Source organism: Amblyraja radiata, chromosome 7, assembly GCF_010909765.2.
Source record: "Amblyraja radiata isolate CabotCenter1 chromosome 7, sAmbRad1.1.pri, whole genome shotgun sequence".
Lineage (NCBI taxonomy): Eukaryota > Metazoa > Chordata > Chondrichthyes > Rajiformes > Rajidae > Amblyraja > Amblyraja radiata.
This window is the reverse complement of record NC_045962.1, coordinates 49,615,304-49,634,135: the sequence shown is the minus strand read 5'-3', so window position 1 is coordinate 49,634,135 and position 18,832 is coordinate 49,615,304. Positions and strand designations below refer to the sequence as shown.

The 18,832-nt window shown below is 44.1% G+C and overlaps 1 protein-coding gene across 3 annotated transcripts in view; it reads right to left on the bottom strand.

Annotated features, from left to right (window-relative positions):
* Positions 1-18,832, bottom strand: part of adarb1 (adenosine deaminase RNA specific B1) — a 222,378-nt gene that overhangs the window by 22,269 nt on the left and 181,277 nt on the right. For all 3 annotated transcript variants that reach the window (XM_033024436.1, XM_033024437.1, XM_033024438.1), the window contains 3 exons: positions 10,478-10,592; positions 3,060-3,228; positions 1,278-1,429 (listed from right to left, as the gene is read on the bottom strand). In XM_033024436.1, the coding sequence (XP_032880327.1) occupies positions 1,278-1,429; positions 3,060-3,228; positions 10,478-10,592 (436 nt within the window). The remainder of the gene's footprint in view (positions 1-1,277; positions 1,430-3,059; positions 3,229-10,477; positions 10,593-18,832) is intronic.

Below are 18,832 nucleotides of genomic sequence, written 5' to 3'. Positions count from 1 at the left end.
AAACTTAGTATAAAGGGATCTTTAGAAGCCCTTTTTAATGTAAAAATATACAACCTAACTTCTGCTATTTGCTTTATGAGACCCTGCGGTTGCTGGCGGATGCGGGTTTAGAGATTGATTTTTAAACTACTATAACTATTATTCAAGGCCTTTAAACCTAATAATAGCTTTTGCGACGGGGACTTCCAGCGATTTTTCGTTAATAATTAACTAGGCTGAACATTTTCGATTGGAACAGCTTAGAGAAAATCGCGTTTTAAACCCGCCCCCTCTAAACGGCGCCAAAATCGCGCACAGCCTCAGCAGCAGATCTTCAACGACGCTTCAGGTAGGCTTTGCAACATACCTAATATGAGAAGATTATGGAGATTTGGTATGTCAGAAATGATTCTCTTGAACTTCTACAGATGCACAGTAGAGACCATATTGACTGGTTGCATCACTGCCTGGTTCGGCAACTTGAATGCCCGCGAGCGAAGATGACTGCAAAAAAGTTGTGAACACTGCCCAGTCCATCACCGGCTCTAACCTCCCCACCATCGACGGGATTTACCGGAGTCGACACCTCAAAAAGGTAGACAGCATAATCAAAGACCCACACCACCCTAGCCACACACTCATTTCACCCCTGCCATCGGGAAGAAGGTACAGGAGAACTGTAATGTCCAGGTTCAGGAATAGCTTCTTCCCTACAGCCATTAAACACTACAACCTCACATAAGCTCTGAACTGCATAGACTATTACAGTCATTATTGCACTATTATTGTTTGTTTTTTTGTGTGTACATGTGTGTGTGTACGTGAACTATATATGTGTCTTGACTCTCTTGATTTGAGCTGAAATTTAGTTCTGATTTTTATGGAATACTCATTATTGATTTGTAACAGCAGAAATGCAAATTGCAAAGCTCTAGGCTGGTTGTGACCGAAAATAATAATATTAATTGTTACCTAAAATATTATCGGAGATACTATATATTACTCATACTACAATAAAACACTGATAATTCAGCACCTTTGGGACTTGATGATGTCAGACGAGCAATTTGTTTTCCCAAATATTGGATGATACTCCTACTAATATCCATTCACTTTCATTTTCCATTGGACATGATGAGCATGAAGGGAATAGAAGTACCCAAGGACTTCAAACCCTGGCCAGTCACAAACCAAGCGCATGTTCCTGATCCCTGTTATTCCAGAACCAACACCAGCTCCAGCCAGTGGTTCCTTCCCCAATAATAACTCTGTGACAGTAACCAACAACAAACCCTTACCCTCTACTGCTGCCTCATGTGGTGAGAAGATGCGGGCATCTCCACATGGTGATGTACTGATGTAAATGTGGAACTGCACATTTTCCTTAAGTTTGAAGCCACCTCCTTCGCATTTAATAAAAATGGATCTGTGATGGTCTTCTGTCTTGTTGCTTTAAATGAGATCACAGCATTGTTTGTACAACAATAAATACTACAATATACTTTAGATATATCCAAGCACAACCTTGTATGCCAGACTACCTCCAAACTGCTGAAAGAATTCCAGGCAATTTTGTGGAGGAAAATGGACAGACAGTGTTTAAGGTTGGGGCATACTCAGGCTAATGGACAGGGTCATGGTCTGAAATGCCCATTTTCTTGCACAGCTATTGACCGGCCTGCTGAGTTCCTCCAGCAGTTTTTTTTTGTTCAATGTTGGACAAAAAATTAATATATATAAAATGTATAAAAGAGAATGTTGTGAGAACTCAGCCGGTCAAGCATCGCCTGAGGAGGCAAAACTTGAGACACTGCAGTAGGACTGTGAGGGATAAGAAACAATTGCCAGGGAATAGCAGTCCAAAGGATTGTAGGATAAGGAGATGGAATTATGTGGGGAGCAGGAGGGGCTAGGAAAGGTGAACATAGGGAGAATAAAATGAGGCAGCTAGCGGGTTTGTGAGGAGAAGGACATTGGAGGGGTAGATTACATGAAATTGGAAAATTCTATATTTATGTCATTTAAGCGAACTAAGCAGGATGTGAGATGTTTGCATTTGTATTTGTCCTCTTGATAGAAATGGAGGTCAGACTGTTCAGGAAGACAGATAAAAAGATAAGTGACCATGCAGGGCTTTAAACACAACAATGAATATTTTAAGTCTGAGAATGATGAAACTGAGACCTATAATATAAGTAAGAGATGTCAGTTAATGGATGAACAAACCATGACTTGAGATTAGAAAGTTTCAGCACTTTGGACCAACTGATGTCTCTGGAGGGTGGAGAAAAGATGGGGAGGGAGAGATAGTGAGGGTGATGGTGAGCAAAGGAAGGAGTGGGGTAGTGTATTTAGAAATGAAGGAATGCAAGGGAGTCCTCATCAAATCCACATAGAGCTTAATGCACCTTGACCTCAGCCACAGAGAACATAATTTTCATAACTTTGATTTGGTGCTAAATGTAGATGAAATCCTGCTTTTAATAGTTAAAAAAGCAACGTGGGCATAATCAATAGGGCTTTAGAAAGCTGATGTGCAAAACGGTTGGAGTCTGCTTCATTACTTACATGAACAGAGAGGTTAAAGATATTTTTTAAAGGTCAATAGAACAAAGGAAAGAAAAAAAAGTGGTAGTAGCAATGTTAGCTAGCACGAGAGCCAGGGTGTCAGGAGTGTATTACAAATCAGGTTGAGGAAGCAGTTGGTTAGGTCAACTTCAAAAATTGTTGGAAAGATAGGGACATGAGATACCATTGTGATAAGATTCAATAAACAATAGACGCAGGAGTAGGCCAGTCGAGCCAGCACCGCCATTCAATCTCAGGGTTGGAGATGAAGCATTGGCATTTTGTGCAGGGAACAGTTATAGAGCAGGATGGTAAAGCTCCCCAAATATTGTTAAAGGTGAGAAGAGAGAGTAAAGGGGAAGAGCTCAAGCAAATAGTTGACAAAAAGTAATAGAGATACCTGTAACCAATAAGTCACAATAGCAACTGAATTCTACACAAGATAATATACTGCAGTGAAATAGAATTGTTATAAAACCTGGAAGAGCATGGGATCCTTTAATTCCACCAACCTTAAATAACACTCCATTTGGGAATAAAGAAACCGGATGAGAGATCTACGTGCAACAATTTCGGCATGACAATCATTCAGAGCCAGGCCTCGGTCACTCATATACTCGCCGTTGATACATTTAGTTCCGGTGGCAACACATATAACCATGGCATCTTTGACATCAGTTCCTGATTTCAGAAGTGGGGATGAGGGTGTGGAGGAGGTGGGGAATAGGGTGGAGGACAAAGCAAGAAACAACAAGTCAATAAAGTACATTATGAGGAATGAACACATTTATGCCATAAAAGACCAGTTGCCCCACTATAGCTGCACTGAATTAATGTTAAGCATAACAAAATACATTTTGGTGTCCTATTTTCTCCCCAAGCCATGCAATTTTCTCCCCAATCTGCTCTAAATATGTATATATATTTTCCTTCAAAAGATACTGTGGTCCCCTGTGTGAGGCAAACTATTAGATGCTTCTACTCTGCACTCCTCTTTTCAGGCCCCAATTGATAAATTGACCCTCATCATTGACTCCTGAACCAAAGAGAATAGTCAATGAAATGGCCAGTGACGCATCAAAGAACATATGTAAATCAATGTAAAAATGCCAAATGAAAAAACTTCATCTGTCCTAATTGAAACAAATCATCAATTCGAAAAAACATGCTTTGCTTTCAATAAATTAGTGCTAGTTGTCCTTGGCATGCCACCATGCATAGGGGCAAACCATCCTCTATGATAATCCTCAACATTGGTGCTCCGCAATGATGCGTTCACAGTCCCCTTCTCTGCTCCTTATACACCAACAACTGTACAGCTAAGTACAAATCCTTTTCAATCTACAAATCCGCGGATGACACCACCTTTGTGGGTCGGATATCAAATAATGACGAGACGGAGTGCAGGATGGAGATTGAGAATCTCTTGACTTGGTGTCAAGATAACAACATGTCTCTCAATGTCAGCAAGACAAAGGAGATATTGATCGACTTGAAACAATGTGGTACACGTATGCACTGACGGCACCGAAGTAGAGATGGTTGAAAGCAGTAAGTTTTTAAATATCACCAGCAACTTGTCCAAGGTCACCAATATCGAAGCAATGATCAAGAAAGCACACCAATGCCTCTACTTCCTCAGAAGGCTTATGAAATTTGGCATACCCCCAGCGACTTTCACCAACTTCTACAGATGCGCCGTAGAAAGCATTGTATCAGGATGCATCACAGCATGGTTTGGGATTAGCTCCATTCAAAACTGCAAGAAATTGCAGAGAATTGTGGGCGCAGCCCAGACCATCACACAAACCAATCTCCCTTCCATTGACTCCATTTACACTTCACATTGCCTTGGCAAGGCCACCAGCATAATCAAGGATGAGTCTCATCCCAGTTACTCCCGCTACTCTTCTCTTCCATCAGGTAAGAGATACAGAAGTGTGAAAACGCACATCTCCCGATTCATGGACAGTTTCTTCCCCGCTGTTATCAAGCAACTGAGCCATCCTATCAACAACCAGAGAGCTGTCCTGAGCTACTATCTACCTCATTGGAGACCCTTGGACGATCTTTAATTGGACTATACCTTGCACATTATTCCCTTTACCATGCATCTATACACTGTGGATGGCTCGATTATAATCATATATAGTCTTTCTGCTGACTGGTTAAACCCGTCGTACGGTACGAGTTCATTCAAGAGTTCTCCTGAGTTTGCCCTGATTCGAACTCGGAGATTTACGGTAATGGCCACTCGTCGGTACTTGGGGCTCTCGTGGACATTTTTCATCATGTTGAGTAATCTTCACGAGTCTTCCCGTGCTTACCAGCCGTTAGCGAGTCTTCCCGAGTACCTGCCGTTAGCGCTAAGAGACATCCCCGAGCTCCGACGTACCCGCTACGTTCATTCTCCATGCTTACCACGAGTCTGATTTTTTTTAAAACTCGGGAGAGCTCTTGGAATGAACTTGCACCGTGGGACAGGGCTATAAGCATGCAAGAAAAACCTTTCACTGTACCTCAGTACACGTGACAATAAACTAAACTAACTAACTGAGTTTGGATTAATATCTTTTCATGCACAGTGTTAAATGTAATAACAAATCTTTGCTTTATGATGGTAATTTAAACACTAACTATGTGCAAAGTGAGGACGGTATAACTGGGCACTGCACTTTTGCAAGAGCATCAAGTCTTCAAGAAGAAAGATGGAAATGGTATCTTGGATGGGGGGGGGGTTCAAATGCAAAGAGAAGCATGTGTTTATCTCATTGAAGATTAAAGGAATTTTTGACAGGTGTCAAAAATATCAAAGATTTTGCTGTAGTAAAGTAATGAGCTGTTTCCAGTGGCAATAAGAAATGGTAACCAAACTCTTGGTAAAGGGGCTGTCCCACTTGGGCGACCTAATCCTCGAGTTCTGGTAAGTTTGCCCTCGACTCACACTAGTAGCATGGTTGATACGAGGTCGTAGGAGGTCTTTGTAACTCTCCTTCATGCTCGAGAGTAGTCCCCGTGTACTCAAGGCCTCAGCTAGGTCGCGGCGTATTTTTCAACATATTGAAAAATGCCCACGAGTAAAAAAAGGTCGCCATGTAAAAAATCGATACATTTTTATTCGTAGGTTTAGTCGTAGTAGGTCGGCATGTTAGTCGTAGGTAATCGAGGGCAGATTCAGATTCAGATTCAACTTTAATTGTCATTGTCAGTGTACAGTACAGAGACAACGAAATGCAGTTAGCATCTCCCTGGAAGAGCGACATAGAACATGATTTCAATAAATAAATCTATTTACATGCATACAGTCATAGTGTTTTTCCTGTGGGAGGAGTGTCCGGGGGGGGGGGGGGGGGGGGGGGGATTGGCAGTCACTGAGGTACATTGTTGAGTAGTGTGACAGCCGCAGGGAAGAAGCTGTTCCTAGACCTGCTGGTCCGGCAACGGAGAGACCTGTAGCGCCTCCCGGATGGTAGGAGGGTAAACAGTCCATGGTTGGGGTGAGAGCAGTCCTTGGTGATGCTGAGCGCCCTTCGCAGACAACGCTTGCTTTGGATGGACTCAATGGAGGGGAGCGAGGAACCGGTGATGCGTTGGGCAATTTTCACCACCCTCTGCGGTCCGGTCGGAGACAGAGCAGTTGCCATAGCATACTGTGATACAGTTGGTAAGGATGCTCTCGATGGTGTAGCGGTAGAAGTTCACCAGAATCTGGGGAGACAGGTGGACCTTCTTTAGTCTCCTCAGGAAGAAGAGACGCCGGTGAGCCTTCTTGACCAGAGTTGAGGTATTGTGGTTCCAAGAGAGGTCATCGGAGATGTTGACCCCCAGGAACCTGAAGCTGGAAACACGTTCCACCTCCTTCCCGTTGATGTGGATGGGGGTGTGCGTGCCGCCCCTAGACTTCCTGAAGTCTACAATGAGCTCCTTGGTCTTCTTGGAGTTAAGGGCCAGGTTGTTGTCAGCGCACCATGCTGCTAAGAGATGGACCTCCTCCCTATAGGCCGACTCATCGTTGTTGCTGATGAGGCCAATCACCGTTGTATCATCTGCATACTTGATGATGGTGTTAGTACCATGTACAGGTGCGCAGTCGTAGGTGAAGAGGGAGTAGAGGAGGGAGCTCAGCACACAGCCCTGTGGAACGCCGGTGTTCAGGGTGAGGGTTGAAAAGGTGTGCTTGTCCAACCTAACAGACTGGGGTCTGTTGGTTAGAAAGTCGAGTATCCAGTTGCAGAGGGAGGGGTCGATGCCCAAGTTACCGAGTTTGGTGATCAGTTTAGAGGGTATAATGGTGTTGAATGCTGAGCTGTAATCGATGAACAGCATTCTTACGTAAGTGTCTCTGTTGTCGAGGTGGGAGAGGGCGGAGTGAAGTGCCGTTGAGATGGCATCCTCCGTACTCCTGTTCTTGCGGTAGGCAAACTGATAGGGATCCAATGTGGGGGGTAGGCAGCCTTTGAGGTGTGCCAGGACCAGCCTCTCGAAGCACTTGGTGATGATGGGAGTAAGTGCAACTGGGCGGAAGTCGTTGAGGCTTGCCGCAGTGGAGTGTTTTGGCACCGGCACAATGGAGGTGGTTTTAAGGCACGTGGGGACAACTGCTTGGGCAAGTGACAGGTTGAAGATGTCAGTCCAGACGTCTGTCAGCTGCGCAGCACAGGCCCTGAGGACGCGCCCGGGGATGCCGTCAGGGCCAGCAGCCTTACGTGCATTATTCCTACTCAGTGTCGCGTACACGTCGTAGGGGGTGATGTGAGGGGTTGGTGATTAGCAGGGAGCACAGCCTTGATGGCTGTCTCTAGATTGTCCCTGTCGAAGCTGCCATAGAAGTGGTTAAGCTTCTCAAGGAAGGAGGCGTCACTGGATGTGGGGGTGGTGTTGGTGGGTCTATAGTCCGTGATAGCCTGGATGCCTTGCCACATGCGTCGGGGGTCGGAGATGTTGTTGAAGTGCTCCTCAATCCTGAGCTTATGGCAGTGCTTGGCCTTCTTGATGCCCCTCTTCAGGTTAGCCCTGGATGAACTGTAGGCTCGAGCATCGCCTGACCTGAAAGCGGTGTCCCGTGCTTTCAGCAGTAGCCTGACCTCGCTGTTCATCCATGGCTTCTGATTCGGGAATATGGTCACCCGTTTGAGGGAGGTGACACTATTGATGGTGGAGTTTATAAAGTCCAGAACAGAGGATGTGTAGGAATCAATGTCCGTGTGGGAGTCAAGGGTGGCCTGGGCTGCAAACGCCTTCCAGTCAGTGTCTCCAAAACACTGCTGAAGTGTGGAGTCCGCTTCCTCTGACCAGACTTTAACTGTCCTCACAGTCGAAGGTAGTCGGAGATAGTATTCAACATAGTCGAAGGAGGTCTTCTACAGAGTCGAAGGAGGTCTTCAACATGACATTTTTTTCAAACTCTTCTAAACTCGCTAATTAGGTCGCCTAAGTGGGACAGCCCCTTTACTAACCAAGATTTAGAATAATTGGGGGAACACCAAACATAAAAGAAGAAAATTCACATGGCAAACTTTTATTTTCGAGAAAGGATCTTTGATAATTTCTAATAGCAAATTGGATAAATGCATGAAAATAAATCACAGGGCCATGATATAAAACCACAGGGCCATGATAAAAATACAATGACCAGATTCAGTAGATTCAGAGACTCTCAGGAGTCTCCCTCCTTCACATCAAGAGAAATTAAGGAGTGTTTCACACATAACATGAATCTGTATGTCATCAGTTTCCTATTTTTAAGGATTTAAATCGCACGTAAGGGTTTGCAGATAAATCCATTTAAAGGGCGATAAAATATTATAGCTTTTCACATTCATTTACTTAAACTTTTGTTACTACATAAAAAGCTCATCCTATAAGAAGAGTGATAGCTCTTACAAAACAACATTTTTCCATGCAAGTAAAAAAATCTGGATTACACAAATGCCTCTTTGTAGGATAAAAGTCTTGCTCTTAGCTTGCAATGGAGCTTTTAGAAATGAGGGAATTCATCCATAAATGCATTATTTAAAATCAAAATAACAATAAAGATTATGTATATGCTCAGAGGGGTAGTAAAGAAAACTATCCATAATAACACAATGTACGTTACTTGAATGATGTTTAAATATATATTCCTGGAAAGATTACAGCAAGGAAGAGGCCAGTCAGGTTAGCCCTGGTTCTCTGCTAGTAACATCTCCTTGACTCCCTACAGACCTGCAAATCTACTTCCATGTATTACCCTTGTAAGATATTCATGACCCTAACCACTAGCTATGTAAAAACATTTCTCCTCGTGTTACTTTTGGTCCTCTGGTAATCATCCTCATTCTCTCTCACCCTCTTGAGCCATGAGGCCAGTTCATTGGCTATATTTAAGAGGGAGTTAGATGTGGCCCTTGTGGCTAAAGGGATCAGGGGGTGTGGAGAGAAGGCAGGTACAGGATACTGAGTTGGATGATCAGCCATGATCATATTGAATGGCGGTGCAGACTCGAAGGGCCGAATGGCCTACTCCTGCACCTATTTTCTATGTTTCTATGTTTACCTCAGAGAAATGTTTCCCTCCATCTTCTCCATCCACAAATTTTAAGGTGTTAAATACCTCTGACAGATCTCCTCACAACCTCTGTTCTGAGCAGAACAACCTTAGCTTCTCTAGTCAAAGATTTTTCAAAGCCTTTACATCTTTCTTAATAAGTACTGCCAGTTTTATCCAGCAAAATTATCCAGTTTTGTCCAAACCATGTTTTACAAAGTTTCATCATTATTTTCTTTCACTTTTATTCCACTGGAGTCAAGAGGATTGTAGGCATTGGGCAAGAGTGGGAAAGGAGAGAGAAATTGTAGCTGAATATGCAGGGGGAACAAGAGTGGTGGACATGAATGTGGGAAGCTGAAAGTGAGGCAAGAGCAAAGCATCCAAGAGCAAGAGCAGTGGGAGGAGTAGAGGAGCAGGAAGATAAGGCGGAGACATCAATGATATGTACTTTTGGGAGGTTTTGGAGGGATATGGGCAGGTGTTGACAAGTGGGACTAGCTCGGTTCGGTACGTGGTTAGCATGGACAAGTTGCGTCGAAGAGACTGTTTCTGTGCTAAATAATTCTGTAACTATGAGAAAGTTTTTGCATAAATATAAGGAATTGGTTTTGAATGCAAATTATTAAAACACATACTTACATTGTATTAGAATCTTTATATTTAACTCCTAGAGCCATGTCACTCACATAATTGTAATTGGACCAATTTGGTAAACTCCCATATCATCGTTTATTTTTGGAGCTTTTCAGATGATCACTTCCTTTGCATCAGGGTCACAACCGCCTCCGTCCACAGTCATAACTCCAAACCAATGATATTCTAAATATTATGAATACTGTTCCCTATGTTCTCCCACATCCTCGTTCCACTTGGCTTATCTAATTTCTTCATAATAAGTCCAACAATGCTAATGCCCAATACCTTTCTGTTGGGCAAGAAACATATCAAGAAATGCCTAAAATGCTACAAAACCAATGCTTAAAGAGGTACACCTCTTTCCCACCCCTTCCAACATTATCCTTTAGGTTACAGGTTCCAGAACAGTTCCAGTAATCCAAGTTTTTAGGAAGCAAAGAGAATTGTACAGTTGGAATAGTAAATTCAGACAAGCTGGTCTATGTCAGAATTTATGTTCTAAATAAGAATCTATCCATCTACTGCATCTTACTAATAGCAGAGCTCTCTATCTATTTATTTTTCACATAACTATCTTCATATTAAAGAAGATAGTTCTTTAATATCTGGATCACAATCATTCCACATGATTGACAGCTGTATAATTTTATCAGTTTACCATCAAAATCAAACTTTAAAAATATTAACCAGATTACAAATAATTATTTATACAATCTGTTTAACTACAAATAAAATCTGCACACAAAAGGAAGTGAAGTAAAATACCTGTTGTCATGACAATGCCAGCAAGCACTTTCCTCCTTGCATGTGGGGAGGCGAAGTTGTCAGTCAGTTCACTGAATTTATCCACAACCAATCGAGCCACAGCATCTGCCAGCACCTAGTCAGAGGAATGAGGTCAGACATTTAGGTCATATCTTTGCAGTACATTGTTCCCAACTACACTTTTTCTACTGTACTGTTTAATTAGTCAGGAAAATATTTCGATTGGAATGATCAAACTTAGGATGCAATTAAAATTTATATAGCATTAATATGTGAAATGCAGAATCGTCTGACCATGGGTAAATATGTTTTGCAATTACCATATATAATCTGGCACTCTCATATCGATCTTCTTGCTTCTTCGGTTCCGTTTATAAATCATACTTCTATATTTGAATGCAAGCGGTAACGAGCCTTTCACCATTACAGTTCACAGTTTAATCAGCTCAGAACGAGGAGAAAAATATTCTGTTGATTGCAGATTCCAAAGAAAAATAAATCTGTGCAATCTTTATGGAATTCCTCTATGATATGGTTTGACACAACCAAGCAATCTAATTCGACACTCCTTGGCCATCTCATTTTGAGAGATCACAGCATGGTATGAGAAAATGGAAACTGCGCAGAAGGGGATATTTGGTGTTTATGAACGGATATGCATATGGGTGGAATATCAAGGGCTTCACTGTGCATCCGAGCTATAACTGACCTTAAATACTTAAAAGGGAAGAACTATTCCCCAGTAATAGTAGCACTCCCCAATGAGTATAATAAAAAGAAAAGCATGCCTGCAGATTTTACAAAAGACCAAATACCTGCTTCACGCATTACTGTGAACCTTTTGTATTTGTACTCATATGATATATATATCTAGTTTCTCTTTAATAAAAAAGCAAAGTGTAGGAGAACTCAGTGTGTCAAGCAGCATTTGTGGTGGGAAATGGAACGACCACACTTCCGGTTTGAAACTTTTCTTCCAGCACTTTGATTTTTGCTCAAGATTTTAGTATCTGCAATTTTGTGTCTCTGTATTCTTCCTTAATTGTCGCATCAGATCCCACTGGATTGTAAAGATAGGTGCGTGTTTCTTCCTGCCACCAGTTGTTTTCTTTCTCCTCATCTCAAACAACATGTAGAAAGAACTTATGGACCTCTCCGACACCACAATTGAGTCCATCTGCAGAACTGTATCTGCCACATCTCATTTTCATTTTTAAATCAAGTTTTGACAAGGATATCACCTGCCCTGGCTCCAAACACATATCCGTTTCTAATTTCTCTTCAGTCTCTCTGCACCTGCTTTCCATGCTCATCTTGTCTGCATGACTTAATTTGTAGTTACGAACAGCACTGTGCTTACAAACCAACATCACCTCTAACCTTTCTCTTCTTGTGTTGCCACTCAGCATTCCCAAACCTTACCTCACAACCACCTTCAATTAAACACTGGAATCTGTGAACCCTGCCGCCGCTGCCACTCCCACACCGATGACTTGCCCCACAGCGGAGTGGCTGCCTGAAGAATTACTGTTGGCTGAGATGTGGGATCAGGGCTATACCCTGTTTGCCAGTGAGAGCTGGTTATTGCTGTGGACTGCTAGGGGCTTTTACTGATAGGCCATCTGGACTCTAACACTTCCTTTTTTCACAGCAGTTAGATATGATGGAAGGAGGTGTCTCCCTGACCTTGTTTAGCTGCACAATGCACTCCAGCCCATGGATTTATCTACTGTAATGAGCTCAACAACCAATATTTATTATTGAGCTTGTTACTGCTGGGGAGATGTGAGAAACTTTAGGATATTGTTGGTCTGTCAACAACTGACACAACTTAGCACTGTGCAGCCGCACTGTTTACCTGTTCAACCCTCTCAGGTAGCCTCTCCATTCAAAGTTGTGGTGATTGATAGTGCAGGAACACCATCAGACAGCATATATTCATACTAGGTTCCAAGTACACTAGCGCGTACTAGAGGGAAGGGCAACACTTTGTGCCAGATTCCTGTACACAGGTTCCCAGCACAACAAGTTGCAGCTTGGAGAGCAAATTTATGTTAGGTTCCCAGCAAGTAATAAGGATTCACACAGGTTTTCAGTACCATGCAGAGTGAGCAGATATCTCTGCACTTTGTGTCTGTCTTTGGTATAAACCAACATCTGCAGTTTTTTGTTTCTATATTTAATGAATACCCAGCTCAACTCAAGCGGAACTGAAAACCCACAAAAAGAGATGGAGTTTCATATCTTGTTGCACAGCATAGAAAAAATATCCTAATATGCAGCTTCCCATATCAGTGCAGAGATATATTCCAATCTCCAATGCCAAATATTTTACAGGATGAACTGCAATGATTATAAAACCTGGCTGCAAAAGCAACTACTAATTGGTGCTTTGAAAACAGTATTTTTTTTGTTAGTATACTATTGTTGGAGAATGTGGCAGGTGTACATTAATTGCACAATGTGTTGAAAGTAATATAATAATAAAACTGTTGCATAAAATGCAACCCATGAATTTAATCATTTTGAACTCCTAACTAAATGAAAGGGAGCCAGGCGCACATTTCACGGTAAATTAAATAAATATTTAATAGCCTAGAATTAATTAGGCAATTAACCAGCTGTTATTCACACAGAATCATTTTCTCATGGTGAAAGGTTTCTCTTGATTAAAGGAATTAGGTGATCCATACAAAATGCTTTGCACTCATGAACATTTCTACCTTTACAACATTCATCAATATTGCAGCTAGACTGGGTCTCTACTTCAGTGTTTTATGATTTGTAAGTTTTATTCATGTTTGCACCTTATTAATGAAAACTCAATCGACTTCACTGTAGAAAACAAACCCGTTTTGTGTACTGTGTATGCAAAAACAAAGACTTTCACTACACCTTCACGATACATGTGACAATAAAGTATCAATCTATCTATACAACAGCACATTCACTCCATTATAGCATTCTGGTTGTAATTTAGTTATTATGTTTTGTCATACACTGTATAGATCTATTTGACTGTAATAGATTTTGAAGCACCCCTAGTACACTCTACTGCTAACAAATGACCAAGGAGTTTGGTCTTCAGTTTCTTACTTGTAAACGATTGATGTAACACAGGTCTAGAGTTTAAATCATCTTTAATTATAACACACAGTATAGCGGTACAGCAGGTTGTTAGTTCATCACTACCGCTTCCAAGACTACTTAATGTAGGAAGTGGGTGGTAATATAAAGTATACAGTAAGGTGGGGTTAATGATGCTACTCAACTATGATTGGTTCACATGCAATAACCAATCTACATCCTTCCCCGTAGAGTAAAGATTGGTTAGGTAAGGTAAGACAGGCGGATTTAAACATACTCGCCGTATCTGTCCGGCGGTCTACTAATACGGCTCGAATGCCTACGGACGAACCCCTCTCCCTCTGTACCAGAAGAGTTAGTGGGGGAGGGAGGCAGTGAACCCGGAAGGGAGAACGCGGCTGGGATCATTTTGGGCGACCGGTAGGGTGAGCATGCGTGAGAGGTAGTGTTGTTGTTAGACGGGGTTGCCGACCGTGGCGGAGAACGGGACACACTGGGACTAGTGATAGCAGCAGCAGCAGCAGAGGGTTTAAACAGCAGGGGTGGAGCAAACGGATCGGCCGGAAGTGGACGAGGTTCCTTTACGAGCAGCAAGTGTTGGCGGCTCCGTCTGTACAGGGCACCATCGACGTTGACAAGGTAGGAGCGGGGTTCCTTAGACAGGCCGACAACGAAACCCAGACAGAAATGTCCCACAGCAGTCTGCAAACGGACGACTTGACCCTGCAGTAGCGGCTTCAGTGGTTTACTGGACTTGTCATATGAGCGTTTCTGGATGTTGTGTTTCTCCTGAATGCGCTTCTGGACCGCGGCTGGTTTATACACCTGTGGCATCAGCTTCCGCTGAGCGATTGGTATCGGAGGTCGTGTTGTCCGAGACATCAGGCATTGAGCTGGTGAGCTTAGGACCCCGTCTCTGGAGCTGTTTCTAAGGTTTAAAAAGTCGAGATAAACATCTGACTTGGCCAGGTGGGAGCGTTCCATTAGTGGTTTTGCACTCCTGACGGCACGTTCAGCGAGCCCGTTGGATTGGGGGTATTCAGGGTTGCTTGTGACATGGTGGAAGTTCCACCGCTTGGCAAAGTGTTTGAACGCGTGACTGGTAAATTGTCTTCCGTTGTCAGTTTGCAGACGGACAGGTGCGCCGAATGTGGAAAAGTGTCTCTGTAGCTTTTGAATAACCATGTCGGATAGGATGGTGGGCAGTAAATCGAGTTCGAACCAGTTGTAATAGGAGTCAACTAGGACTAGGTAGTGTTTACCGTGGCATTCGAAAATGTCTGCTGCCGGCGATGTCCAGGGCAGTGCTGGTGGGGGTTGTTGTAGCAGAGGCTGTTTCTGTTGGCGTGGTGCCAAACTGTTGCAGATGGGGCACGATGCTGTTCTGTCCCGTATGTACTTGGTCATCCCGGGCCAGTGGAACATGCTCTGTGCGTGGGCCAACGTGGCCTCGTTGCCTGGGTGACCGTTGTGTGCCTCTTTGTAGTATTCGTCTTTTAAGGATGATGGGATCATGATTTTGTGACCTTTAACAATGACACCGTCCTGTATTACCAGCTCATCGCGGACAAGGAGGAACGCTGCACTTCCAGTGGTGTGCTGGATTGTCTGTCTGGCCAGCCTCTTTTGATTATGGATGAGAGTAGCTGTAGAGTGCCGTCAGCGGCTGTGTGTTCAGCCAGGCGGCGCAGGGAACGAAATCAACCTTGAGAACCGTAAGCTCATCGCATTCATAGGGATGTCATTCACTAGATGCACGAGGTGCACGAGAGAGTGTCAGCAACAAGCATGTCCTTTCCTTTTTTGTAAACGATTCTGAAGTCGAACCGCTGGAGCTGCATCATCATGCGCTGCAGTCGAGCAGGTGCTGCGTGTATAGGTTTGTTCAGGATGGTTACATGTGGTTGGTGGTCGGTTTCGACTGTGAAAGTGTTCCCAATGATGAAATCCTTGAATTTTGAGCAAGCGAAGACCACAGCAAGCAGCTCTTTCTCGATCTGGGCATAGCGCTGTTCGGTGTCCGTCATGGTGCGGGAGACATATGATACAGGTAGTACAGTCCCATCAGGGTCTGTTGTTTGAAGCAGGCTGCGCCCAGCCTGTATTGTGAGGCATCACAGGTTATCGTGACAGGACGCTTCAGGTCGAAGTACGTCAGGGTAGGAGCGCTGGCCAGCTGAAGTTTAAAAAAATCGAATACCTGTTAATGCTGCTGGTACCAGGTTCATTCAGTGACCTTGCGGGTGAGTTGTCTCAGTGGTGAACTGAGTTTGCTTAGATTCGGTATGATCTTTCCTAGATAGTTCACCCTACCCAGAAATCGTTGTAGGCTTAGCACGTCGGTAGGGGCTGGCATTTCTCTGATGGCAGCAGTCTTCTTCGGGTCAGGCTTAAGACCATCAGAGGTGAACACGTGTCCGACATAAGTGACCTCTGGAACGCGGAACTTGCATTTCTTGGAGTTGAATTTTAGGTTAATCTCACGTGCCCTGTCCAGAAAAAGCTAGAGGTTGTTGTCGTGCTCCGCTATGTCCTTGCCATAAACCAGGATGTCATCTACGATGATGGCACACGGGAGGCCTGTGAACAGCTGTTCCATGGTTCTTTGAAAAACCTCACTGGCCAAGTTGATGCCGAATGGCATTCTAAGAAATTTGAATCTACCAAACGGTGTAGCAAACGTAGTGAGGTTCGAGGACTCGTCATCTAGAGGTATCAGCCAGAACGTGCTTTTTGCGTCTAGTACAGAAAACACTGTTGCGCGCCCGATTTGTGCAGCGACGTCCTCAACAGTCCTAATCGGATAGTGAGGGCGCTTGATGGCATTGTTTAGGTCTCTTGGATTGATGCACACGCGGAGCTCGTTTTTGTCTTTCTTATGCGTGGCAACCATGGTAGAGACCCAGTCTGTGGGTTCACTGATTTCGGCTGGTACACCCATGGAGACCATGTTTTTTAGTTCAATCTCAATTCTGTCTCGCATGGCATGTGGCACGCGGTGGGGGGCACGGATCGCTGGGACGACGGTGGGATCAATGGCGATCTTATAGGTCGCAGGCAGCTTGCCCAGCTTGCCATCGAACAGATAAGGGTAGCTTTTTATCGGGTCCTCAGATATGAGTAACTTGTGAACGGAGCGGTTGAAGCAGACTAGCCCTAGGTCCTGGCACGCATGGGTGTCCAGTAGAGTCACAGAGTCCGATTTTAGGATATAGAAAGTCAAATTTCTTGTGGTGTTTTGCAGCACACATTTAAAGCTAGTTCTTACAAGAGGATGCAGAACCTCCCCCCCATAAGCATGTAAGGTAGAGCCATCTCTAGTCAAGGTCTCATTATTTTTTATCTTGTTGTAGACGTGCAGAGACATTCCTTTCACGCAAGCCCCAGTATCCAATTTGGCCTTCACAGGCTTGTTGTTAATTATTGTAGTGAGCACCAGAGCTAGCTGCATAGCACAGGACTTAAGTACTCACCCCGAGATGCCATCGGGGCCTGCAGCTTTCCTCATGTTTACCCGTGTCAGAGCACAATCCTCCCTTCAGCTTCGTTAGCCAGCTGGCGGTATTGTCATTAGTCGGCAGATCTGGGGTGGTGTTGCCCGTCTTGAAATGAGCGTAAAAGGAGTTCAGGTCATCAGCTAGGGAGGTGCCGGCACTTGCGGATGAGGGTGTGGTGCTCCGGCAGTTGATCACAGTCCGTAGCCCCTGCCACAGGCGTCTGGTGTCCTGCTGCTCCATCTGTGACTCCATCGTGTCCCTGCACCTCATTTTTGCGTCCTTCACCGCCCTTCGCAGTCGGTAGGACTCTACCTTGTAGACGTCTATGTTTCCGGATTCAGGGTTTTTGATTCGGAAAGGACCTTACCCTTACCGTGGGGACGATGTTGTTGGTTATTGTTACGATGAAGTCCGTGACTGCTTCCGCAAACTCACTGACGTCACTGGAACTTGCTTGGAATATATTCCAGTCGACATCGCTCAGTGCATCTTGCACCATGGCCTCTGACTGGTCGGACCACCACTTTACGTCCCTCGTCACTGCCGCTTCCCGAACTATCCTCTGTTTATACTCCGGCAGCAGGAAAATGGCAGCATGGTCAGATTTTCCTAGGGGATGGAGTGAAACGGCCTTGTCGCCCTTCCGGAACGGCGTATAGCAGTGGTCCAATGTTCTTACCCCCCTGATGACACACGTGATGTGTTGGTAGAAGTTCGGCATGACCTTTTTGAGATTTGATTTATTAAAATCTCCAGCCACCACCATAGCCGCATCCGGGTACTTGTTTTGATAATAATAATAATAATAATAATAAACTTTATTTATAAAGCGCTTTAAACAACCGCAGTTGCCACAAAGTGCTGTACATGAGAACTCATGGACAAAAAGTTATTACAAACCATTAAAAACCGTAAAACGAAGGACTAAAAACAGTAAAAATTAAAAGACATTAAAAGCACTAAGAACAGGAGCAATGTCTCAGCCAGTGTCAAAAGCCAGAGAATAAAAATGAGTTTTTAGGGAGGATTTGAAGATGGACAGTGAGGGGGCCTGTCTGATGTGCAACGGCAAGGTGTTCCAAAGTGCCGGAGCAGCAACAGAAAAGGCTCTATCCCCTCTGAGCTTCCGCTTAGACCGTGGTACCTCAAGGAGCAGCTGATCAGCTGACCTGAGGCACCGGGCAGGAGCATATAGGTGGAGCAGCTCAGAGAGGTAAGGCGGGGCGAGCCCATTCAACGATTTGAAAACAAATAAAATAATTTTAAAATGAACTCGAAAGTGCACTGGGAGCCAGTGAAGGGAGGCCAAAATTGGCGTAATGTGCTCCCTCTTTCGAGTTCCGGTCAAAAGGCGAGCGGCAGCATTTTGAACCAGCTGTCGACATAGCACATCGTATAGGGCCGATAGTGCCACGTCGGTGTGGTGGAATGTAGACGGCTGTGATGATCAATGAGCCGAACTCCCGGGGAAGGTAGAATGGGCGGCATGAGATCGTCAGGTGCTCCAGATCCGGCGAGCAGGAACGGGAAAGCATCTTGATATTTCCAGGGTTGCACCAGTTGTTATTGGTCAAGAAGCAGACTCCTCCACCCTTGGATTTCCCAGATGTTTCTGTTCTGTCAGCACCTTACCATGACTTCCCTTAGCATTCATACATGCTGCCTTCTTTTAAAACTGTTCTCTATGATTTACATTGTGCATAAATAAAATAAATTAAACAATCAATCACCAAATTTTGACCTGGTTAACGACATTTAAGTTTACTTTCAT